We start from the raw sequence: 17,360 nt of genomic DNA on the forward strand, positions 1-17,360 counted from the left end.
GCTCGTACATTTACCCTACACAAGTAACATGCCATGCATTGCATGCACCATTCCAGTGCAGCATCGGCCTTGACTCAAAGTTGTGATCAATGCATGCCTTCTGTCACGACTGTCACTGGGCACAGCACTTCCTTTATCTTTCGTGCACCTCTTTCTATTGCAAAGCTAGAGAAGCCTACCTCAGGCTGACATCTCTGTCGTTTCCTAGATAAATTTTCCCTTCTTTACCTTTCTTATATGCAAAAATAATCGCTCAAAAAAATTTGCTATCATATTTCCCCCTGTTACGGCTTTAAATGGCATCATTGAATCTTAAATTCTATTATCGCATGCAGAAGTTGCCACAACCCGTGATCAGATTCATGAACAATGTGTCGAGCTTTTCTTCCTCTGAACTTTCTAAATGTTTGCTTTTGTGCAAAAGATGTCAATTGGAATTCCCAAATGAACAGCTAATTGATGGGGCTTGTCTTTGGGCCCAGTTGGCTATGAAAGATGATGTGGACAGCTCTGGCTTAATTTTGACCAACTCGGGCTCTTTAAAGAAAAAAAAAAAGAAAAAATTGTTCAAGCTGTATTAGTAAATTACCTTTCTGTATTCGGCAATACTGAAAAAAGCCACGATTACTGCAAGAAGAAGCTTGGTGTAAGCCAGAAAAGATGCAAAAACAAGATGGGTGGTAACTTGAAGTTCCCACACCAGTAGGTCATGAATTTTTGACGGCTTCTGCTAGGGCCTAGTTAATATTTTATCAGCAAGGTGGACTATGTGTTGTATTCTAAGAGCGCCAAACACTGAGGTTAGTGAGATTTAAAGATATACATTGAAATCTGTGATGTCACATGGGCTAATCAACACTGGTGTTTTGTTTGGTGTGAAATTCAAATACAGACATGGAACTTTGAACACAAGAATACCTTCACTGTATCCAATATTCATTATAATCACATAATTGTTACATGCTGATGTATTGCCAAGAAACACTGCAGATTAACTTGGTTTAAATTAGTGTTCGTTATATTGAGGTCTGACATGAAATTAACAAAAATGGTGTTTTGATATACATAATACTTTATCAACCTAACCGATTTAGTGTTCTTTTAATGTGCACCTAAATCTACATAGATGATTTTGCATTTGCCGGCAACCATGGCTTGAAATTAAAATTGTGACGCTATGCTCAGCGACAGGTTGTAGAAAACCACTAAAATGGGTCTATAGAACATGGAGTGCCTATGCAGTGTGCCTATGCGGTTACAGTCGCTGTTCTAGGTCACAAGCAAACCTCAGTTGAATAAAATATCACACAGGACAGTACACAGTCAGAAATTGGAAACCAGCACATTTATTTTTCATATGAATGTCTAAATTTATCGGTGTAGTACCTACAGTGAAGACTCAGAAAATGGGATGATTTACAAGTAGGGCCTTCTGTGGTCTCGCTGTGCCACCTCTTTGCCATCAGTTCTGTTCATCTGATAGAGAAGCTTGTTCTCGATTTCCTCGACAGCAGAGAGCGTCAGAACGAGCGTGTCATGCTTCAACATGCTGTGTACGTTGAGTCCTGCAGGAATAACAAGAATTCACCCAATGGTACAAGAATGTAAAATAATTGCAACAAGAGCAATGCAGCATCTGTTCTACGGACAGTTAAACTTCCGAGAAAGCATGATACGAGCTGAGCTGCCGCTGTCAATCAACAGCTGCAACCAGCTAGCTGGTGTATAAAAACTAGGCAATGGTGACCAATCCTTAGTAGGCTGGGTGTGGCAATGGAGGCCAAAACAGAAAAAATTGGTGAACTGATGAAATTTTCTCTTTTTTGCACTGCCAGTCATAGATGACGAAAGTCTCAAAGTGCTTAGACTTTGCCACGGGTATTTTTAGTGGAGATACCACATTTACCTGCATAACAAATGCACCATATTTTTCTGAATGCTAGGTCAGGGGTGAATTCATAATGCAAGTGTATCTATCATTTGAATGCATGCTACAGTGCCTCCTGTATGGATGAGATAGTTTCTGGCAACATTCAGTTACTTTGCCAAAGCATCACTTGCTGGTCTACTTTAGTAATTTCTTTTTTTATGTGCTTGGATATGCAGCTAAAGCTAATGTGCAAAGCTGAGAGACAGCTAGCTCAGCAGCTAAGATCAACTAGTAGTGGCATGCTGCATGTAGAACATGCAGAATGTGCAACAAGTAATTTGTTCTGTAGTCCGCTGCTTCAAAAGGGCCTGAGCATAGCTTTATAATGTTGATACGCAAGACTGTGCCATTTAGCAGAGGATTTAAGTACATCACTGAAATAGTCTTTGTTGCATGAACTCTCAAGAGGCAGCAAGAAGTGTGGGTTACTGATAGCATGTGTAGAGATGAACTAGTTCAGCTGTAGGCTACGACGTGGCTGCAAAACCTTAAAGAAACTGTTATATCTCCATGAAAAAAAAAAAAAAAAAACATCCGTGAAAGCGCATCTCAAACATGCAACATATTTCAATGCCACACCATCACTGTGCAACCCAACTGTCGTCAAAGTTGTTCTACTTATGAAAAAGAACATGCCACTAAAGCTACTTGTGTGCTAGTACACTAAAGCCGCGAATGATTCTTGCACCGAGGTCCCCCATGTCCATGATCAATATGTTCTATAATGCAGTATCCTTCAAAGAAGTTTACGTGCTACTGAAGACATTTAGAATAAAGCGTAGGTGTCTGTGAATTTAATTTATAGGTTAATTTGATCCTGAGCAAAGGTCCCAGCCAGTGCCAATACGTTTCTGTGAGCCAAAACAATATTTTGGTCCTGAAATTGGCCTTGCTGGATAATTTGAACTTGACTGGTCGGCATGGATGCACGTGACCCCAATGGCTGCAGTGTCTGTCGTGGTAGTGCTAGGGAATGTGAACGCATTAAATACACATTATAGCAAACTGAAAACACCAATTTTCTGCCTGTCTTTGGCAGTTTCTGAATTGAAAGTGGCACCTCACAACAGCTGATACCGATGATGATGAATGTGATGTTTTGTGGCACAAGGGTCAAGTATGGCCAAAGAGACCAGGTGATTACTGTATATTTACTCAATTATAATGTGCGCTCTTTTTCCAAACAAATTTGCCCAAAAATTGCCTCCACATTACAATTTAATACGAAACCAAAACCACATTCAGCAACAGCCTATTGTCATTGTGACTGTCATTACAATATAATGGTAGAAAAAGTGTCTGTGCAGCATGGCAATGGTGGGTGCACCAATGTCAGGCTTTAGTTACGAAAGTTCAACTGAAAGATCATCATCATCATCAGCCTGGTTACGCCCACTGCAGGGCAAAGGCCTCTCCCATACTTCTCCAACTACCCTGGTCATGTACTAATTGTGGCCATGTTGTCCCTGCAAATTTCTTAATCTCATCTGCCCACCTAACCTTCTGCTGCCCTCTGCTACGCTTCCCGTCCCTTGGAATCCAGTTCGTAACCCTTACTGACCATCCGTTATCTTCCCTCCTCATTACATATCCTGCCCATGCCCCATTTCTTTTTATTGATTTCAACTTTCTGATTTCAATTGAAAGATAAGCCATCTTAAACGCTAAGCTAGCAGCAACAGAGTTGCACCATGTTTTTGGAGCTTTGGAGGCTTTTTTCCTTTTTTTTGAACTGACAAAGTGGTCAGTCTAGGAAGGCGACACGCTGTGGTCTACAGATAGTGACAAAAAACTTTCTGAGACTAACGACAATTAAGTGCAAATAAATTATAATTCTGTGAAGGTAAACTCGGCAGGTCTAGCAGGTAAGCTTGGCTTGTTTCTGACTGCTAGAATTGGAGGCAGGCTAGATTTCTTGTGTTATACAATCAGGTGCATGTTAGATTCAAATGCACATTGTTTTCTACTATGAGATCATAAATATTAAGTGCACTTTCAAATGAAGCAGAGGCTTGCTTGGACATTTGTTTTTAAATTCAACCTGCCAGACAGCTCGATTAAATGATCGGTCCCAGGTCGAATGAATGGCAGTCTGCTGTCTGTAATTGGTCAAAACGTTATTGCTCTTGCTGTGCCTGATAGGATATACAGATCCTACTTAGAAAAAGATTAACATTAAGAAAACACCATAGGGAAGTTTACTGAAAATGGTAATCGCATTAGCTCGTGCTAAATTTCTTAACAATCACATTTCTTGTCAAGATCCCGAGCAAACTGTGCGTTGTGGCAGCACTGCAGAAAATTGTTTGTGATGGAGCTTTCTAACTGCAAGACACTATTCCTTAGGGCCAGCGACTCTTCCTTAGGGCCAGTGAATGAATAGACACTCACCATAAACAGGCATTATGTTGAAGTGCTTCACTTCATCGCAAATCAGAGCTATGTTTTCAGAGACGTAATCCGTGCTGGAAAAGAAAGACAAAATATACACTAATAACTATCACATATTTGCAACATTAAAACTTTGCTGATAAAGCTCCGTGTTTCTAGGTGTAAGCAGCTATCCAAAGTTGTATGAGCCTCTAGAGAATTCCACACTAATTGGAAGCAGTACGTGTTGTAAGCAAAACTGTTTCGGTAACAGTAAAACTTAATGTCATGTTCAAAGCAAAATGGAGCACTCTGAAAAATGTTAAAATGAAGCTCTGCTTTTAAGATTGCCCCGGCTGCATCTGTGGCGCACCTTGGAACAGTTATGGGGCACTCCTGCCGAGTATGGCCATGTTAACCTTGAGTAAACACGAACCAGAGATATTTGAGTGGCTACAAAAGCTTGCTTTTAACAAGCAACTCTAACATCAAAGTGGTTATTTTAACTGGATACAGACATGCTATTAATTGCAAGCTTCCTTTGATATTCTGACGGAATACATAATTCACATAGTAGGCTGCTTCCGCTGATGATATGTAAAGTTTATAAGGGGACTATCTTTCCAGATTGGACAATTTGTGACAATTATAATTAAGACAGAAATAATTAGAATAGGAGAATACAGATCTTCACCTTCAACAGATGCTTTAGAAAAGTGCTAAATTGGCTTTTTCGCAATGCAGAATTGCCCGAAATATGGCTGCCAGCAGATTGGCAAAATGGTGATTTCTCAGAAGCCAGTGGGTCATCCTTGCTTCCGTGGGTTAAACATGATAGGAAGACATACAGAAACACAAGAACTATGCACTAGCTGCAAATTAATGAGTGTTCCAAACTTTCAAGTGTGGTGCCCTAATGTTCTTGTCTGGCTGCCATTGCGAACCTCCTTGCTGTGTCCTAGATCACTGGGGAAACATCCGCAGATCGATTGTGCTATCTACCTACATAGAAGTTGATTAAACTAAAATTTTATGGTAGGTTTTGTTTTTACATGACAGACGGTGTGACAAAGCTTATTGACTGTCGGTGTTGCTCGCGTCTCTAATTTTCCAACATGGCAGAGCGGTGCTTGGCCCATGCATTTTTTGAACAAGCAGTAATTCAAGAACTTCGTATGAACTTTGATTCAGAGGACCTTGATGAGGATTATGAGGTGCGTTCAAGGGGCAGTGGCAGCGACAAAGAGTCCGCGTTGCCCCAGGAACACTAATTATTCAAATTAAAAGCATTAATTAGCATAAGTCATATTCTTGCTTAAATTTTCTTATTTAAGAATCTGCAAACTGTTCAGCTATACATTGCTAATAAATAGCATTTAAATTAAAAGCCTGATAGTGTTACTTATGTATTGTGTTATTGCAGAAATTGAATTGTTGAGCTTTGGGAGAACACGCAGCATTCTGAAGTTTAAGCAATGACTCGGCTATGTACCATCTTCTGTGGAATGTGCATTGAGGGAAAGTCAGCTTGGCACTTTTTCTGAAAGTTTATCAAGTACCAGAACCATTACATGAGTATTTGAGGCGGTAAAGAAAGGGGGTCTGCCAGCAGGGAAGTCGTGGCTAAAAGGCATTTTACGAAATTGGAAAGAGGGAAGCAAGACTTCAAAGCTGAAGTCCCTGCACCATAAACAACTCACTTGTCCACGAATAGCACCGAAGGACCCCAGAGCCTTTCGTCCACAAGCTTCAGCAGATACTGAAACATAGAAAACGCAGTGCATGTGGCTTCTGTTGTTGCATGCATCTCAAGAAGAAAGATGCTTTCATTGTATTTAATATCCAAATCTCTTGGTTGAAAACACAAACAATCGCAAACTGAGCCTGCGTAAGTTCTCAACCAAAAGTTATTACATATATTTGTTTTAGTCCTTTGCCTGCTTAGCTCTTTTGACAACTTTCAGTGCCTGTGTATGTCCTTTTTCGTATGTATGTGAAAATGTCTATTTCAAGTGTGCAGCAATATCGTGGCTCACCAACTAGCCCATCAGTGTATATTAAGCACATAGTTCAGTTCTTTTTCTTGTCTATCTTAAACATGCTTAGTAAAGCCTGTTTTTCCAACAATCGTGAAATTGGACTTTCAAGAGGTGTTACAAGGTAAACCTCGATGTAGTAAGACTTACCTTGGAGTCATTGGTGGGAATATCCAGGCTGTCAACTACCTTCAGGTCATCCTGAACAGAAAGAAAAACTGGGAGTCAGAGACTTCTTCCTCACCGCAATAAAAATAACGGGAGCTAGAAACAAAAAGACAACAAAAGCAAGGTTGTCAAGTTGTTCAATGGGAGATAATGCAACTGTCCATTAGTCCACTGCTGAAGCTCGTTTCAGGTGATCATGTACTTGAGTAAACCTTCGTTATTATTAGTTTTTTCTCCAACAGTCTACGTTTCTAATATCAGGCCGCAATTGGGGCAGGCCCATATACTAGGGCTAAAAAAGGCTGGTGTCATACTCATGGACACCATTCTGTGGCAATGAAAGGAAAGCTACAGGGGCAGAGCGTATGCATGAGTGCTTTTGGTTTCTTGGAACAAGCACAGAATGAGCGATGGCTTTGCACTTGCCCAAAGCGGAAGAGACTAGAAGAAAAATAAGCCAGATTTAACGCTTGGCAGTCTATTCTGTCTTATTTCCCTGTTGTGACATTTGTGTTTTCTCTTTCCCAGCTTAAATTAACGTGGTTGAGAATGTGGCAATTTTATCAGGAGTGCTCTTACTTGCATGTGCTTAGCCTCCATATATAGCTTTTCCTTCATTTTCCGAGAATGTTGTCTGTGAGTACAGACACAAGTTGCTTTTCAATGCAGACTACTCTATTGCTGCTACACATTTGACCCAGCAGTTTTCTAGTGCTCGGGTCCTCGCAGAAATATATTTGAAATGTTGGCCCTCTACATAAAAAGTTGTGACTTGCAAGATGTCATTTTTACGGGTAAAGCAAATCCTAGCGAGCCCCTTCCTTCTTTCAAGGAAAAGGTGAAAGTGTGAAGGGGCACAATCAGGCGAGTATGACAAACACTGAACCACAGAAGGGTGCATTGTTTTGGTACAAAATGGCTGCTTTCCAAAGCATACCACATTGTTTAGCACCAGCCATTTTGTTGTTTACCTGGCTTGTCTGGACGTCTAGCAGCCAAGTGGTGGTGAAACCAGTCCATGTAATTTCATTCCCTGCTAACAAGTGGCATTCACAATGGCGGTATTTTTGTTTTTTCTGAGTAAATCACACATACAGAGATGTCAAGTGTCTTACTTGGTGATGTGAACAAATGTTTCTATTTTGCTATCTAATTCAAACAAATACAAGGCATTGGCAAGTGTTACCGTATTTACGCGATTGTAAGTCGACTCGAATGTAAGTTGACCCCCCCATATCGCTTGACCGAAAAAAAAAAAAAAAATAAGAGAGCATACCCGAGGGCGCATTCGATAACGAAAATTTATTAGTAGCTGACATGGTCACTCGACTACTCGTCTTCGCTAGTGCTGCCATCGTCATCGTTGCTGCGGTCCCACAGCGCGTCGTGGTCCAGCGAAATTTCAAATTTGGCAAACGACTGCACCAAGACATCTTGCAGAACAGCAGCCCAAGCCAAATGCACCCAACCACACGCAGCCATCACGGAGACTCTTTTGACAGGTCCGGTTGGCGTAATTTCGCAGTCTTCTGCCACCAGCTACTCGTTGTACTCGCGGCGGAGCAGAGCCTTAAAATTAAGGCGAAGGTCCGGGCTTGTTTCATGATCACGTCACACTTCAATGGCAGGGACCGATCACGCATTTCAGCGACGTACGCCACAAGCTTAGCGTACAGCTCCGGAAAGCGTCCAGACTTCGGCACGTGCGAAATTTGTCACTTGCCGTCACAGGGTGAAAATTTCGCTTCACTGCAGTCGCCACTCTCGCACCACCCGTTTAGAAACATCGAAATTGCGGCCCGCTGCGCAGTGATTTGTTTCTTCGGCGTAAAGGATGGCAGCCCCCTTGAATGCTGCTGTGAACGAGTGCCGAACGATTAGTGGGCCTGCAGCACTCATGACGACTGGGGAAGCAGAGATGTAGCACGTAGCCGGCACTCAAGTGGAATGCGTCTAGCCTTTAAACAGAGAAAGAGAAACCCACGAGCGGTGTCTGCTCTTCTATGAACTACCGATACTCCCCGCAAGCGCCGCCGTTGTGAGGGTGCCGCCGCAAATGGGAACAGTGGCGCTAGATACGGGTAGGGCCATAGAGCAAACATAAAATTGTAACTACGTTGTAGCTCTTGCTTGTATCGCTTTTTTTGGCGGGGCCATGTTTTGGTTTCGATTGTAAGTCGACCCCCCAACTTCAGACTTTCAAATATTAAAAAAGGGGTCGACTTACAATCGTGTAAATACGGTAAGTCAAAGTAACTAGAATAAAAACACAGGACACTGCACACAAACTTCCACCAAGAACTAGTCAAAGTGGGTTTAGCAAGCTTGTGGCATAAAGCTATGCTTTTATGTAGAAAATATATGCGATATACGTTAAGTCCTATTGCTGTACTTCTTGTCTTCCATTTACTTGCACCTTTGTTCAGCATAGAAGCTCTTTTGGCACAGACTTTTGGCAATATCAAAGGACCCGAGACCTGTTGGGTATCCACATAACCCTACAACAGCCAACATTTTTGACTAGCCGAGTTTGATACCTTAAATTATTAATTCATCACAAGAAACCTGCGGCACAGCCCACAGTAGCATCTCTGATAAGGTGGAGTGAGTTTCCTGTTTCTGATAGTTCATGAAACTACTGAATTGGTGCACTAATTTTTCACTCAAATACTATTTAATATCTTTTTGGTATGAATGCACTCTGCAAAGCCAGAAGGTGAACAAGCTGTCTTGATTTTCCTTAATGCAGAATGGTGCTCGGACTTAACCATGCTTAGTGGTCACAGTAAGGTTAAACTTAGTCTATTTGGATAACACAAGAATATATCTTTACAGAAACTACAGTATATTTACAAGCTGAACAACCCCAACTGCCAAAAATGTAAGGAAATTTAGGAAAATTTTTGAAGAAAAACTGGCTTCAGAGGTTTGCAGCACTAGCTCTCGGTGTCAGTACGTGATCATGGGTTCACTTCTTTCGTTGTTTTTCACAATTTTTTACATCAGGCATATTTTACAAGTGACTGGACAGGTTCTTTCCAAGTATGCTAGCCATGAAATAGTTTATATTCTCGTATCTGATGTTTCTGTAGAGTTCTCACACGAAGTCTACATTCTGTAAGCTTCACAAAACTCACTGAAGAAGCGAAAATTCTTAGCCTGTTCTGCAGCTGAACGCTTTTCACGATTATGAAAGTGTAAGAAATCTGGTGAAGGTAAATTTTATTAGGACAGAAGTGATTGGTGCCTCAAGGAATCAAACAGCATTCTGACAGACGTTGCATTTTTGACAAGGTGTACACTCTTCCCTCAATAACAAAATTTTGATGTCTTCTTGCTCGGACGCACAGATATAAATTCACTGAATGCTGTAAGTTTTTGATGTGGTCAAGCACAAATAACATCAGAAAAATATGAGGCAGTGTTAAACAGTCTACACTTAGCCAACCTACCTGCGCAAACTTGACAGAAAGTGCAGTGGTGAGACCTTGGACACGCCGGAAAAATGGCAGCATGAAGTAGAATGTCCTAGGTCCACGAGGTCCATGAGCTATACCACCTGCAAGCCAAATTCCGAGTGTCCATCTTTCACAGCGAGCCATGCACTCCCTGAATTGCAGTGCGAAATGAACATGACCAGCATATATCATTAAGAGATAGATGGTGAGCAGTACGAATTTGAAGACAAAGCTGGGTAGATGATGTTCTTTACAATGCCATGAGAGGAAAACAAATTACTGTAGACTTCCGTTATTTCTACTCGGGTTAATTCAAACCCTACCTAAAATTGGCCCTTGCTGGATGATTTGAGCTTGGCCAGTGAGCACCCACGCGTCCGACTCCTACAGAGAGCCCTTTAGTGGCAGCATCTGTCTCGGTGCAGCTTAGGGGAGAGCGAAAGTGTTAAACAAAGGTGACCACCCACCGAAAACACTTATTTTCAACCTGCCTTAGGAAGATTTTCAAGCAATAACCGTAACCCAGAATGTCTCATTATGGTATTTACACGATTTTACTTTCTTTCTTCAAGAAAACTGGACTGAAAATTGCCTGCATGGTGCAATTGGCAATGAAACAAAAACTTCCTTCGAGTCGTTTGTTTGCTTTACCGGCATAATGTGAATGTATTAAGGCAAGCTGACTTCAACATAACCGTGCGGCAAAGCTGACTTGGGAAACGTCACCATCGTGCAACACATGAGACCCTTGTCCGTTTTTCCTTCTAAAAATTAGGATGTGCATTAGATTTATACTTTGCCTAGAAGCTTTATTGTCATTTTTAAGTTGTCTTTTTTTTTTTTACTTTACACACATCAAAAGTGATGCAAGTTCGATTCAGGGGCATGTTAGGACCGGGAAAGCAACCACTGCCAAATGAATCAGCGGTGTGTTTTGGAGTTTCTTTTTGTACCATGTTCAATTTGACCTACTGGATAATTTGATTAATTTCATCGGCCCTGCTAGGGCCGACGTCGACTGTACTTGGACAAGACAAAATATTGCAGAGCACAAATGACCAGTAGGCTGTGTGACTGGGCGCCTAAGGAAAATGGAATCTAGTTAGTAGGTTTTCACCTTGGGCAGAGAGCTAATAGCAGCTGCAATGTGGACTCTGTAAGCAGCAGGTGTTTTAGCAGTCCTGATTTAAGTGTGTCATTACCCATTATTGGGTCACGTGTCACATCCCTTGGTTGCATAGTGACCATGAAGAAAGACAGACATGAGCGCCTATTTGGGAATTTGGCAGCCCATTTTCATTTGTGCATAAAGGTCACACTGATGTCATGCATGTAACCTTCGCTTTGCCTCTCCTCCACACCTTCTTGTACTATCACTCCTTTGCAAAGAAATGCATTTTTCTCACACTTGTAAAAAAAAAAGGGGGACGATAGAAAATGTAGCTGCTTCGCATGAAAGGCGAAGCATCGATTAGGATAGCAAATTATTAGACAGCTATACAAAGTAAGGAGAGTAGTTTTATTGGTCGTAAAAATTTAATAAGCATGGTGTCATGCATGCACAGGCAAACATGACCACATGTCACTTGATGACTGCAGGCACTCACTGTCAAAGCGCTGGCATGAGAAAGTGCGGCAGCAGCAGAGAGTGTATTGTCCTCTGTGCTGCTTCTTACTTACTTGTCACCCATCATACTGCTTCGAGCGTGAACTAAGCGGCGAGAACACTACACACACAAAGCCATCAGCCCTCGGCGCGCCTGAAATCTGTACCCACTGTAGACTGCTTTCAAGATAGAGCCCGCGCTCAGCTCAGGAATTTCTTGAAATTCTGCATAGGTCTAAGAAGAAAAAAACTGCTGGTATCACTTAGCAGGGTGGCTGGTTGGGCTAGTTGGTGATCCATTATCATGAGTGCACAGTGAAACGGTTAAACAAGATTGTAGACAAGACAGGCACATGTCTTGTCTAGGTTCTTGTTTAGCCTTTCTGCTGTACACTGAGGACCTGGTATAACTATTGGTAACCTTTTAAAGTGCTTGAAGAAGCTCGTGATGGAGTGGACTTGTTGGACAGGGCAAGTGGTCAACACTTGCCTCCTTTCCACAATGGTGACCGGATACTGCCATGCCGTGCCCGGCCAGTGCCCTTTTGTGGCCATGGCTTTCGGCCACCGCCTCTGCGTTCAGCACGCGACTCGGTTGTTGTCCAGTCCTGCAAGGCACACCACCAAAAGCCATGCTAAACAACAGCTGGCAAACAGCGCCACAGACTCGTAATTGCTTGAACTTAATTTTCAATTGCTTGCAATTTCTAACTGCACATATATTTGACATGGCAACAAGTGACTCCATGCTTTGTGCTGTTCACAGCATGAACCCATAACCAACCAACCTAATTAAATGAGTAGTGACGTCTGACATCATATATAACACTTTTATTTTCTTTACGCTAAATTTAAGTCCTAGAGTTCTAAACCTCCCGGAAATACTTTCAAGCCTCAGACCGCCCTAAATAATTTAATTGCTTTTCTACAGCCAGTTCTGGTTTAGTTTCTACTGTGTCATGACGCAGAAAGTGGTCACAACACACTAGAAACGAAACTAAGACTAGCTGTAGAAGAACTATTACATTAAATTATTGAGGGTGGTCTAAGGCTTGTAAGTATTCTTTTCTGGGGTTCAGAGGGTCCTGCACCTTCATTTGAATGAAGAGTCGGAAATATCATATCAGTATGACTTTAAACACTTTATGCATAAAGCAGGGGCTAAATGTGCAAATGTTGCACCGTTAAGGCTGCCTGACAGATGTAACTTCATGGAAACAGTGCATGGTGCAATAGATGACACATGCGATATCTGCAAACACATGTACTAATTTGTTAAATTTTTTGTTCTGTCTTTCTTCTGCAATGTACTACACATTTAAGTGTGTCTACCTGGCCACAATTTTGCAATGATGCTGCTTCCCAATGGTAATGCCTTTCAGCGCTTTTCACGTTCGGGAGCATCTCTTGACCACTCACGAATGTGAAAAGCGTGAAAGGCATTAGCATAGGGAAAAGGAATCGCTACAAAATCGCATCCCTTCTCTCTTCGTGTGTCATCTTTTCTGCTGTGTAGCTTCAAGCCAAGATTGTTACCACCATGTATTTTTGAACTAGCTTAAATTTACAGCCTCTAAATTTAGCACACCAGTGGAAGTTGTGCTTGAAACGGTTTGAGGAGATGGCGCCTCCTGCATTGACCTGATGCTGAAGCAGCCGGACACTTCAGGTACCTTGTGGTAATGCAACCTTAGAAGCCCAAGCACTGCAATTTGATTAGCCCACATTACTATAATATTCCGTAGTTATGCGATGATATTGCGAACAAAATAATTATTTCATTACAAAAGCACTAACATGCCCACGATAGAAGCCAAACTACACTGTGCACTTTGTTTTTTCTTTTCGGTTAATAAGACCTGAATAATGCTTTCTGAAGTACTCAGGACAAAGCGTGTATAGCAAGAACAGCTGAAAAGACACGTACAACTTTCTGGTAGTAGTGCTGCCAATGTATGTTCCAGTGCAGTGTGTCAATCCTGTAAGAGCCCATAGACATATTGTTACAAGAAAAAATTAAAAATAAATAAAGACGTCTACATCACTGGCACTCACTGTAGTTAGGATGACTGAAAGAAAGTCCTAATGTGTGCACATTTGATCAGCTCAGAGGAGCCCCTAAACATATTGTAACCAGAAAAAATTAAAAATAACTAAATATTTCTACATCACTGGCTCTCACTGTAGTTAGGATGACTGAGAGAAGGACCTAATGCACACACATTTAATCAGCGCGGAGGTCTTCTGCACCCCTGGGAGCGAAATTATGACGGCATCAAGTTTTAATAATAATAATATTTGGGGTTTTACGTGCCAAAACCACTTTCTGATTATGAGGCACGCCGTAGTGGAGGACTCCGGAAATTTTGACCACCTGGGGTTCTTTAACGTGCACCTAAATCTAAGCACACGGGTGTTTTCGCATTTCGCCCCCATCAAAATGCGGCCGCCGTGGCCGGGATTCGATCCCGCGACCTCGTGCTCAGAAGCCGACATCAAATTTTAGAACCATTAATGTACGAGTGTAGGTTGATCAGATACCCTTGATACAACTTGTCTCAGTTTATTAACATGACTGATGCAGTGAAATACTTGCTTCTTTTCCAGAGTGACCATGCCATGCTGAAACAGTGATGGTCACACTGTAACCTTATCCACTATCCAAGTGTTCCTTTAAGGAGGCCTGACTGTCAGTGGCATGAAGTGAATGTTGCACCATAATGCCTACAAGCATTTCAAAGTTGCAACTGTTCTCAGCGATGATGCAGGCTGTGAATTTCTTATACAGTCGAACCTCAATATGTCACGCATTGAAACATCAGATAATCCTATATAATAAAATGTAATTTTTTTATCGTGAATATTAGTGCATAATGAAGATTGGATATTATCAAGCACACAGTGTTCGGCTTTTCGACGGCGGCTGTTTCTCACCCGATTCTTACTGTTATAGATTTTTCGTTTGGCATGTATCCGGAGGTCCCCGAAAGTTGTGGATTCTGTAGCGAGAGAGTCTTATCTAATCACGTTGCAAGCCTGATGTGAATGCTGTTGTACTATACCAACAGAATGAAAAGCATCAATTTAGGAAGAACTAAGGCACATTCTTTCACTGCCAGTCTCCAGTTCATGTGACATTAACATGATTTCAGCTCACTGTCTCCAGTTTATGTGACATCAACATGATTACGGCTTGCCCACTTAATTCAGGGTCTGCATCATGTTTAGTGACCAGATTGATAGTGACATGACATGGCACTCTCGAGTAATTGCACAATAGGCGTGTTGTACTTCAACATTTCCCTGTCGTATTTTATTCGGAATGTATACAGTACATTCTAGAATGCTGGAGCAAATGCAGTGATTATTCTGGAATTTACCATGATTCATGTATAAATAGCAGATGCACTCGGCCCAAGGTGTAGCTTTTAACAACCCATGACTGTGCTTGTTGTACTTTGAGCAATGCTTGTCTTTGGGGCACAAGTTCACCCAGTGAATTGTTCAAATGCTTAGTCAGGCTTTTGGCAGTGAGATCCTTCAACCTCACTACAATGTGACAACGAAAGATTTTTGAGCTGGATATGACTTTGTTATAGCAAGGTATTGTGACTGTAGACAAGCTCAACAACAGGCTTCTGTTGCCCCATAACAGAAAGGAGAGTAATGAAAGAAAACAGCGCTAAGAAAACAAGCCTTCAAAAGCAACAAAACAAGCACATGACTGATTGCATGGGTTTCATGTGCCAAAGCAACAGCTGAGTTATGAAGGGCATTGTAGCGGAGGGCTATGGATTAATTTTGATCACCTGTGGCTTTTTTACATGCACTCAAATTTATGTAAATGAGTATTTTTTGCTGCCATCATGGAAGCAGCCACAGGTGTCGGAAACAGTGACTACATGTTCATCTGCACAATGCTATGGCCACTGATCCGCGACAGTGAACAGCAAAACAAGCACCCACCTGGGAAATACTCCAAAGACTTTAGGGTGCAGTGGAATCAGGCCCAGCTTCTCTGATTCTATGGTGTCCAAGTTTTCAACCCATGCCTCCCTGTTTGGTATGAACTTGGATGGGTAGGCCAGCTCTCGCTTTATCACAAGCGGCAATGGCGGCCTCGATGGGGTAGTGTGTCCTAGCAAACAGAGTATCATTAAGAAGCCAGCCAACGATAATGTTATGTGTGTATGTTTACACATACTGTGTCTGCATGTATATTTCTACCAGCAATAGTCATGATAAAAAGCAACGTCTAAGCGTCACTGTTTGATATACAAGCTCCTGTCCTATATAAGGTGTCCCACATGAAAATAAGGCAGCAGTTATTTAATTATTTTTCAGCCACTGACACACTATATTCACTGGTTTCACTTACACCCACAGGTTCCAGATAAACATTTTCACCAGAGGCAATATCAAGGTGACGTTTTCCACTTGCCTAATCTAGCACACTGAGACAATATTATTAGTAGCCAACACTGTGGGAACAAAATGTAGCCAACACTGTGGGAACCTCAGAGGGCGGAATCGCAGTCAGTCTGCTATGTGCAAGGCCACAACGGTGATGCTGCGTTTTTTCGAAATCCACAAGCCTGTACGACCGCCTATGACTGATTCAGCGATGAATGCTTGTGTGGGTAGCAGCGCAAAGTGTGAACTGCTCTTTTCCTTCTCTTTCAATCCAATTCCCCAGTGCAGAGTAGCCTACTGGGTTCAGCCTGGTTAACCTCCTTGGCTTTCCCTTATGACTCTCTCTCTTTCAGTGAGAAGCACCGAGCACCAGAGTGGTGTTGTTTCTAGTTATTCGGCGACAAAGAAAATGGCCATTGCAGCGAAAACCAACACGAACCTAAATTCAATCCCGTTATAAGCCATTCTCATCAGTGAGCCAAACCTAATAAATACATAGTATTAATTATCTCCCAGTTGTGCTAACTGCTATGCAACTTCATATTGAGGCAAATGTGATGGTCAAAGCAAGCTACCAAAGAGATCAATGCTAGGAGCGAGAATAACGGGGATACAGCACATCCGAGCATCGGCGTTCGTGCTACATCTGAATCGTCAGGCTCTCTCCATACGAGTTTCAAACCTTTGCAAAGAGACGCTTAAGTAGACAGAAAGGACAGGGTGAGCTACATGATGTATAACCACCTGCAGCCAACGCGCAACTACCCTTCTGAGCTAAAAGCCCCTCGAACCACTTACCTGTGCCGTCAGCTGCTGGAAGTGGCACTTCCCCTGTCACGGACACTGGAGTCTGGCTGCATAATCTCTGACTCAAGGCGCTTGGAGTACCAGAATTCTGAAATAGAACATGAAACTATATTCTAGCTAAGCACGGACAACCTATCCGTGTTTTACCAGCAGTTGACTTCTTTGGAGGTTAGAACCCACCTTTCGAATTATATGACAGGGGCGAATAATCTGACATAAACACAGCCACGCAGTTTTTGTGCATGTAACCAACAGACAATATAAAGCGAATGACAGAAAATAAACTTACTTTAACCAGTCGAAAACTCACGAGGACGCATCGCATGGCGGCAGCCATCATGCACCAACTGGCTGCGGATTGCCTTTGTGTTGGATTGTGCAACGACTACATTTTAGTTTTTTTTTCAGTTTCGGTTTTTAAATTGCCATTGGACTGCAGTTCGAGATTAGGTTATGGGGTTTTTTACCCGCCAAACAACCATCTGACTATGAGGCACGCCGTAGTGGGGACTCCGAATTAATTTAGACCACCTGGGGTGACCTAAACCTAAGTACATGGACGTTTTCTGCAT

General features: G+C 42.1%; 1 protein-coding gene across 1 annotated transcript; it reads right to left on the bottom strand.

Annotated features, from left to right (window-relative positions):
• Positions 1 to 1,326: 1,326 nt before the first annotated feature.
• mRpL4 (mitochondrial ribosomal protein L4) lies at positions 1,327 to 17,208 on the bottom strand. The gene is made up of 10 exons (XM_065435212.1): positions 17,078 to 17,208; positions 16,780 to 16,876; positions 15,535 to 15,706; positions 13,496 to 13,547; positions 12,059 to 12,176; positions 9,957 to 10,063; positions 6,487 to 6,537; positions 6,001 to 6,059; positions 4,322 to 4,395; positions 1,327 to 1,565 (listed from the first exon to the last, which is right to left on the bottom strand). Exons 1-10 carry the CDS (start codon positions 17,126 to 17,128, stop codon positions 1,417 to 1,419), a joined length of 930 nt encoding a protein of 309 aa, XP_065291284.1. The 5' UTR covers positions 17,129 to 17,208; the 3' UTR covers positions 1,327 to 1,416.
• Positions 17,209 to 17,360: the final 152 nt, after the last annotated feature.

The sequence above is a fragment of the Dermacentor albipictus genome, chromosome 7 (assembly GCF_038994185.2).
Source record: "Dermacentor albipictus isolate Rhodes 1998 colony chromosome 7, USDA_Dalb.pri_finalv2, whole genome shotgun sequence".
NCBI lineage: Eukaryota > Metazoa > Arthropoda > Arachnida > Ixodida > Ixodidae > Dermacentor > Dermacentor albipictus.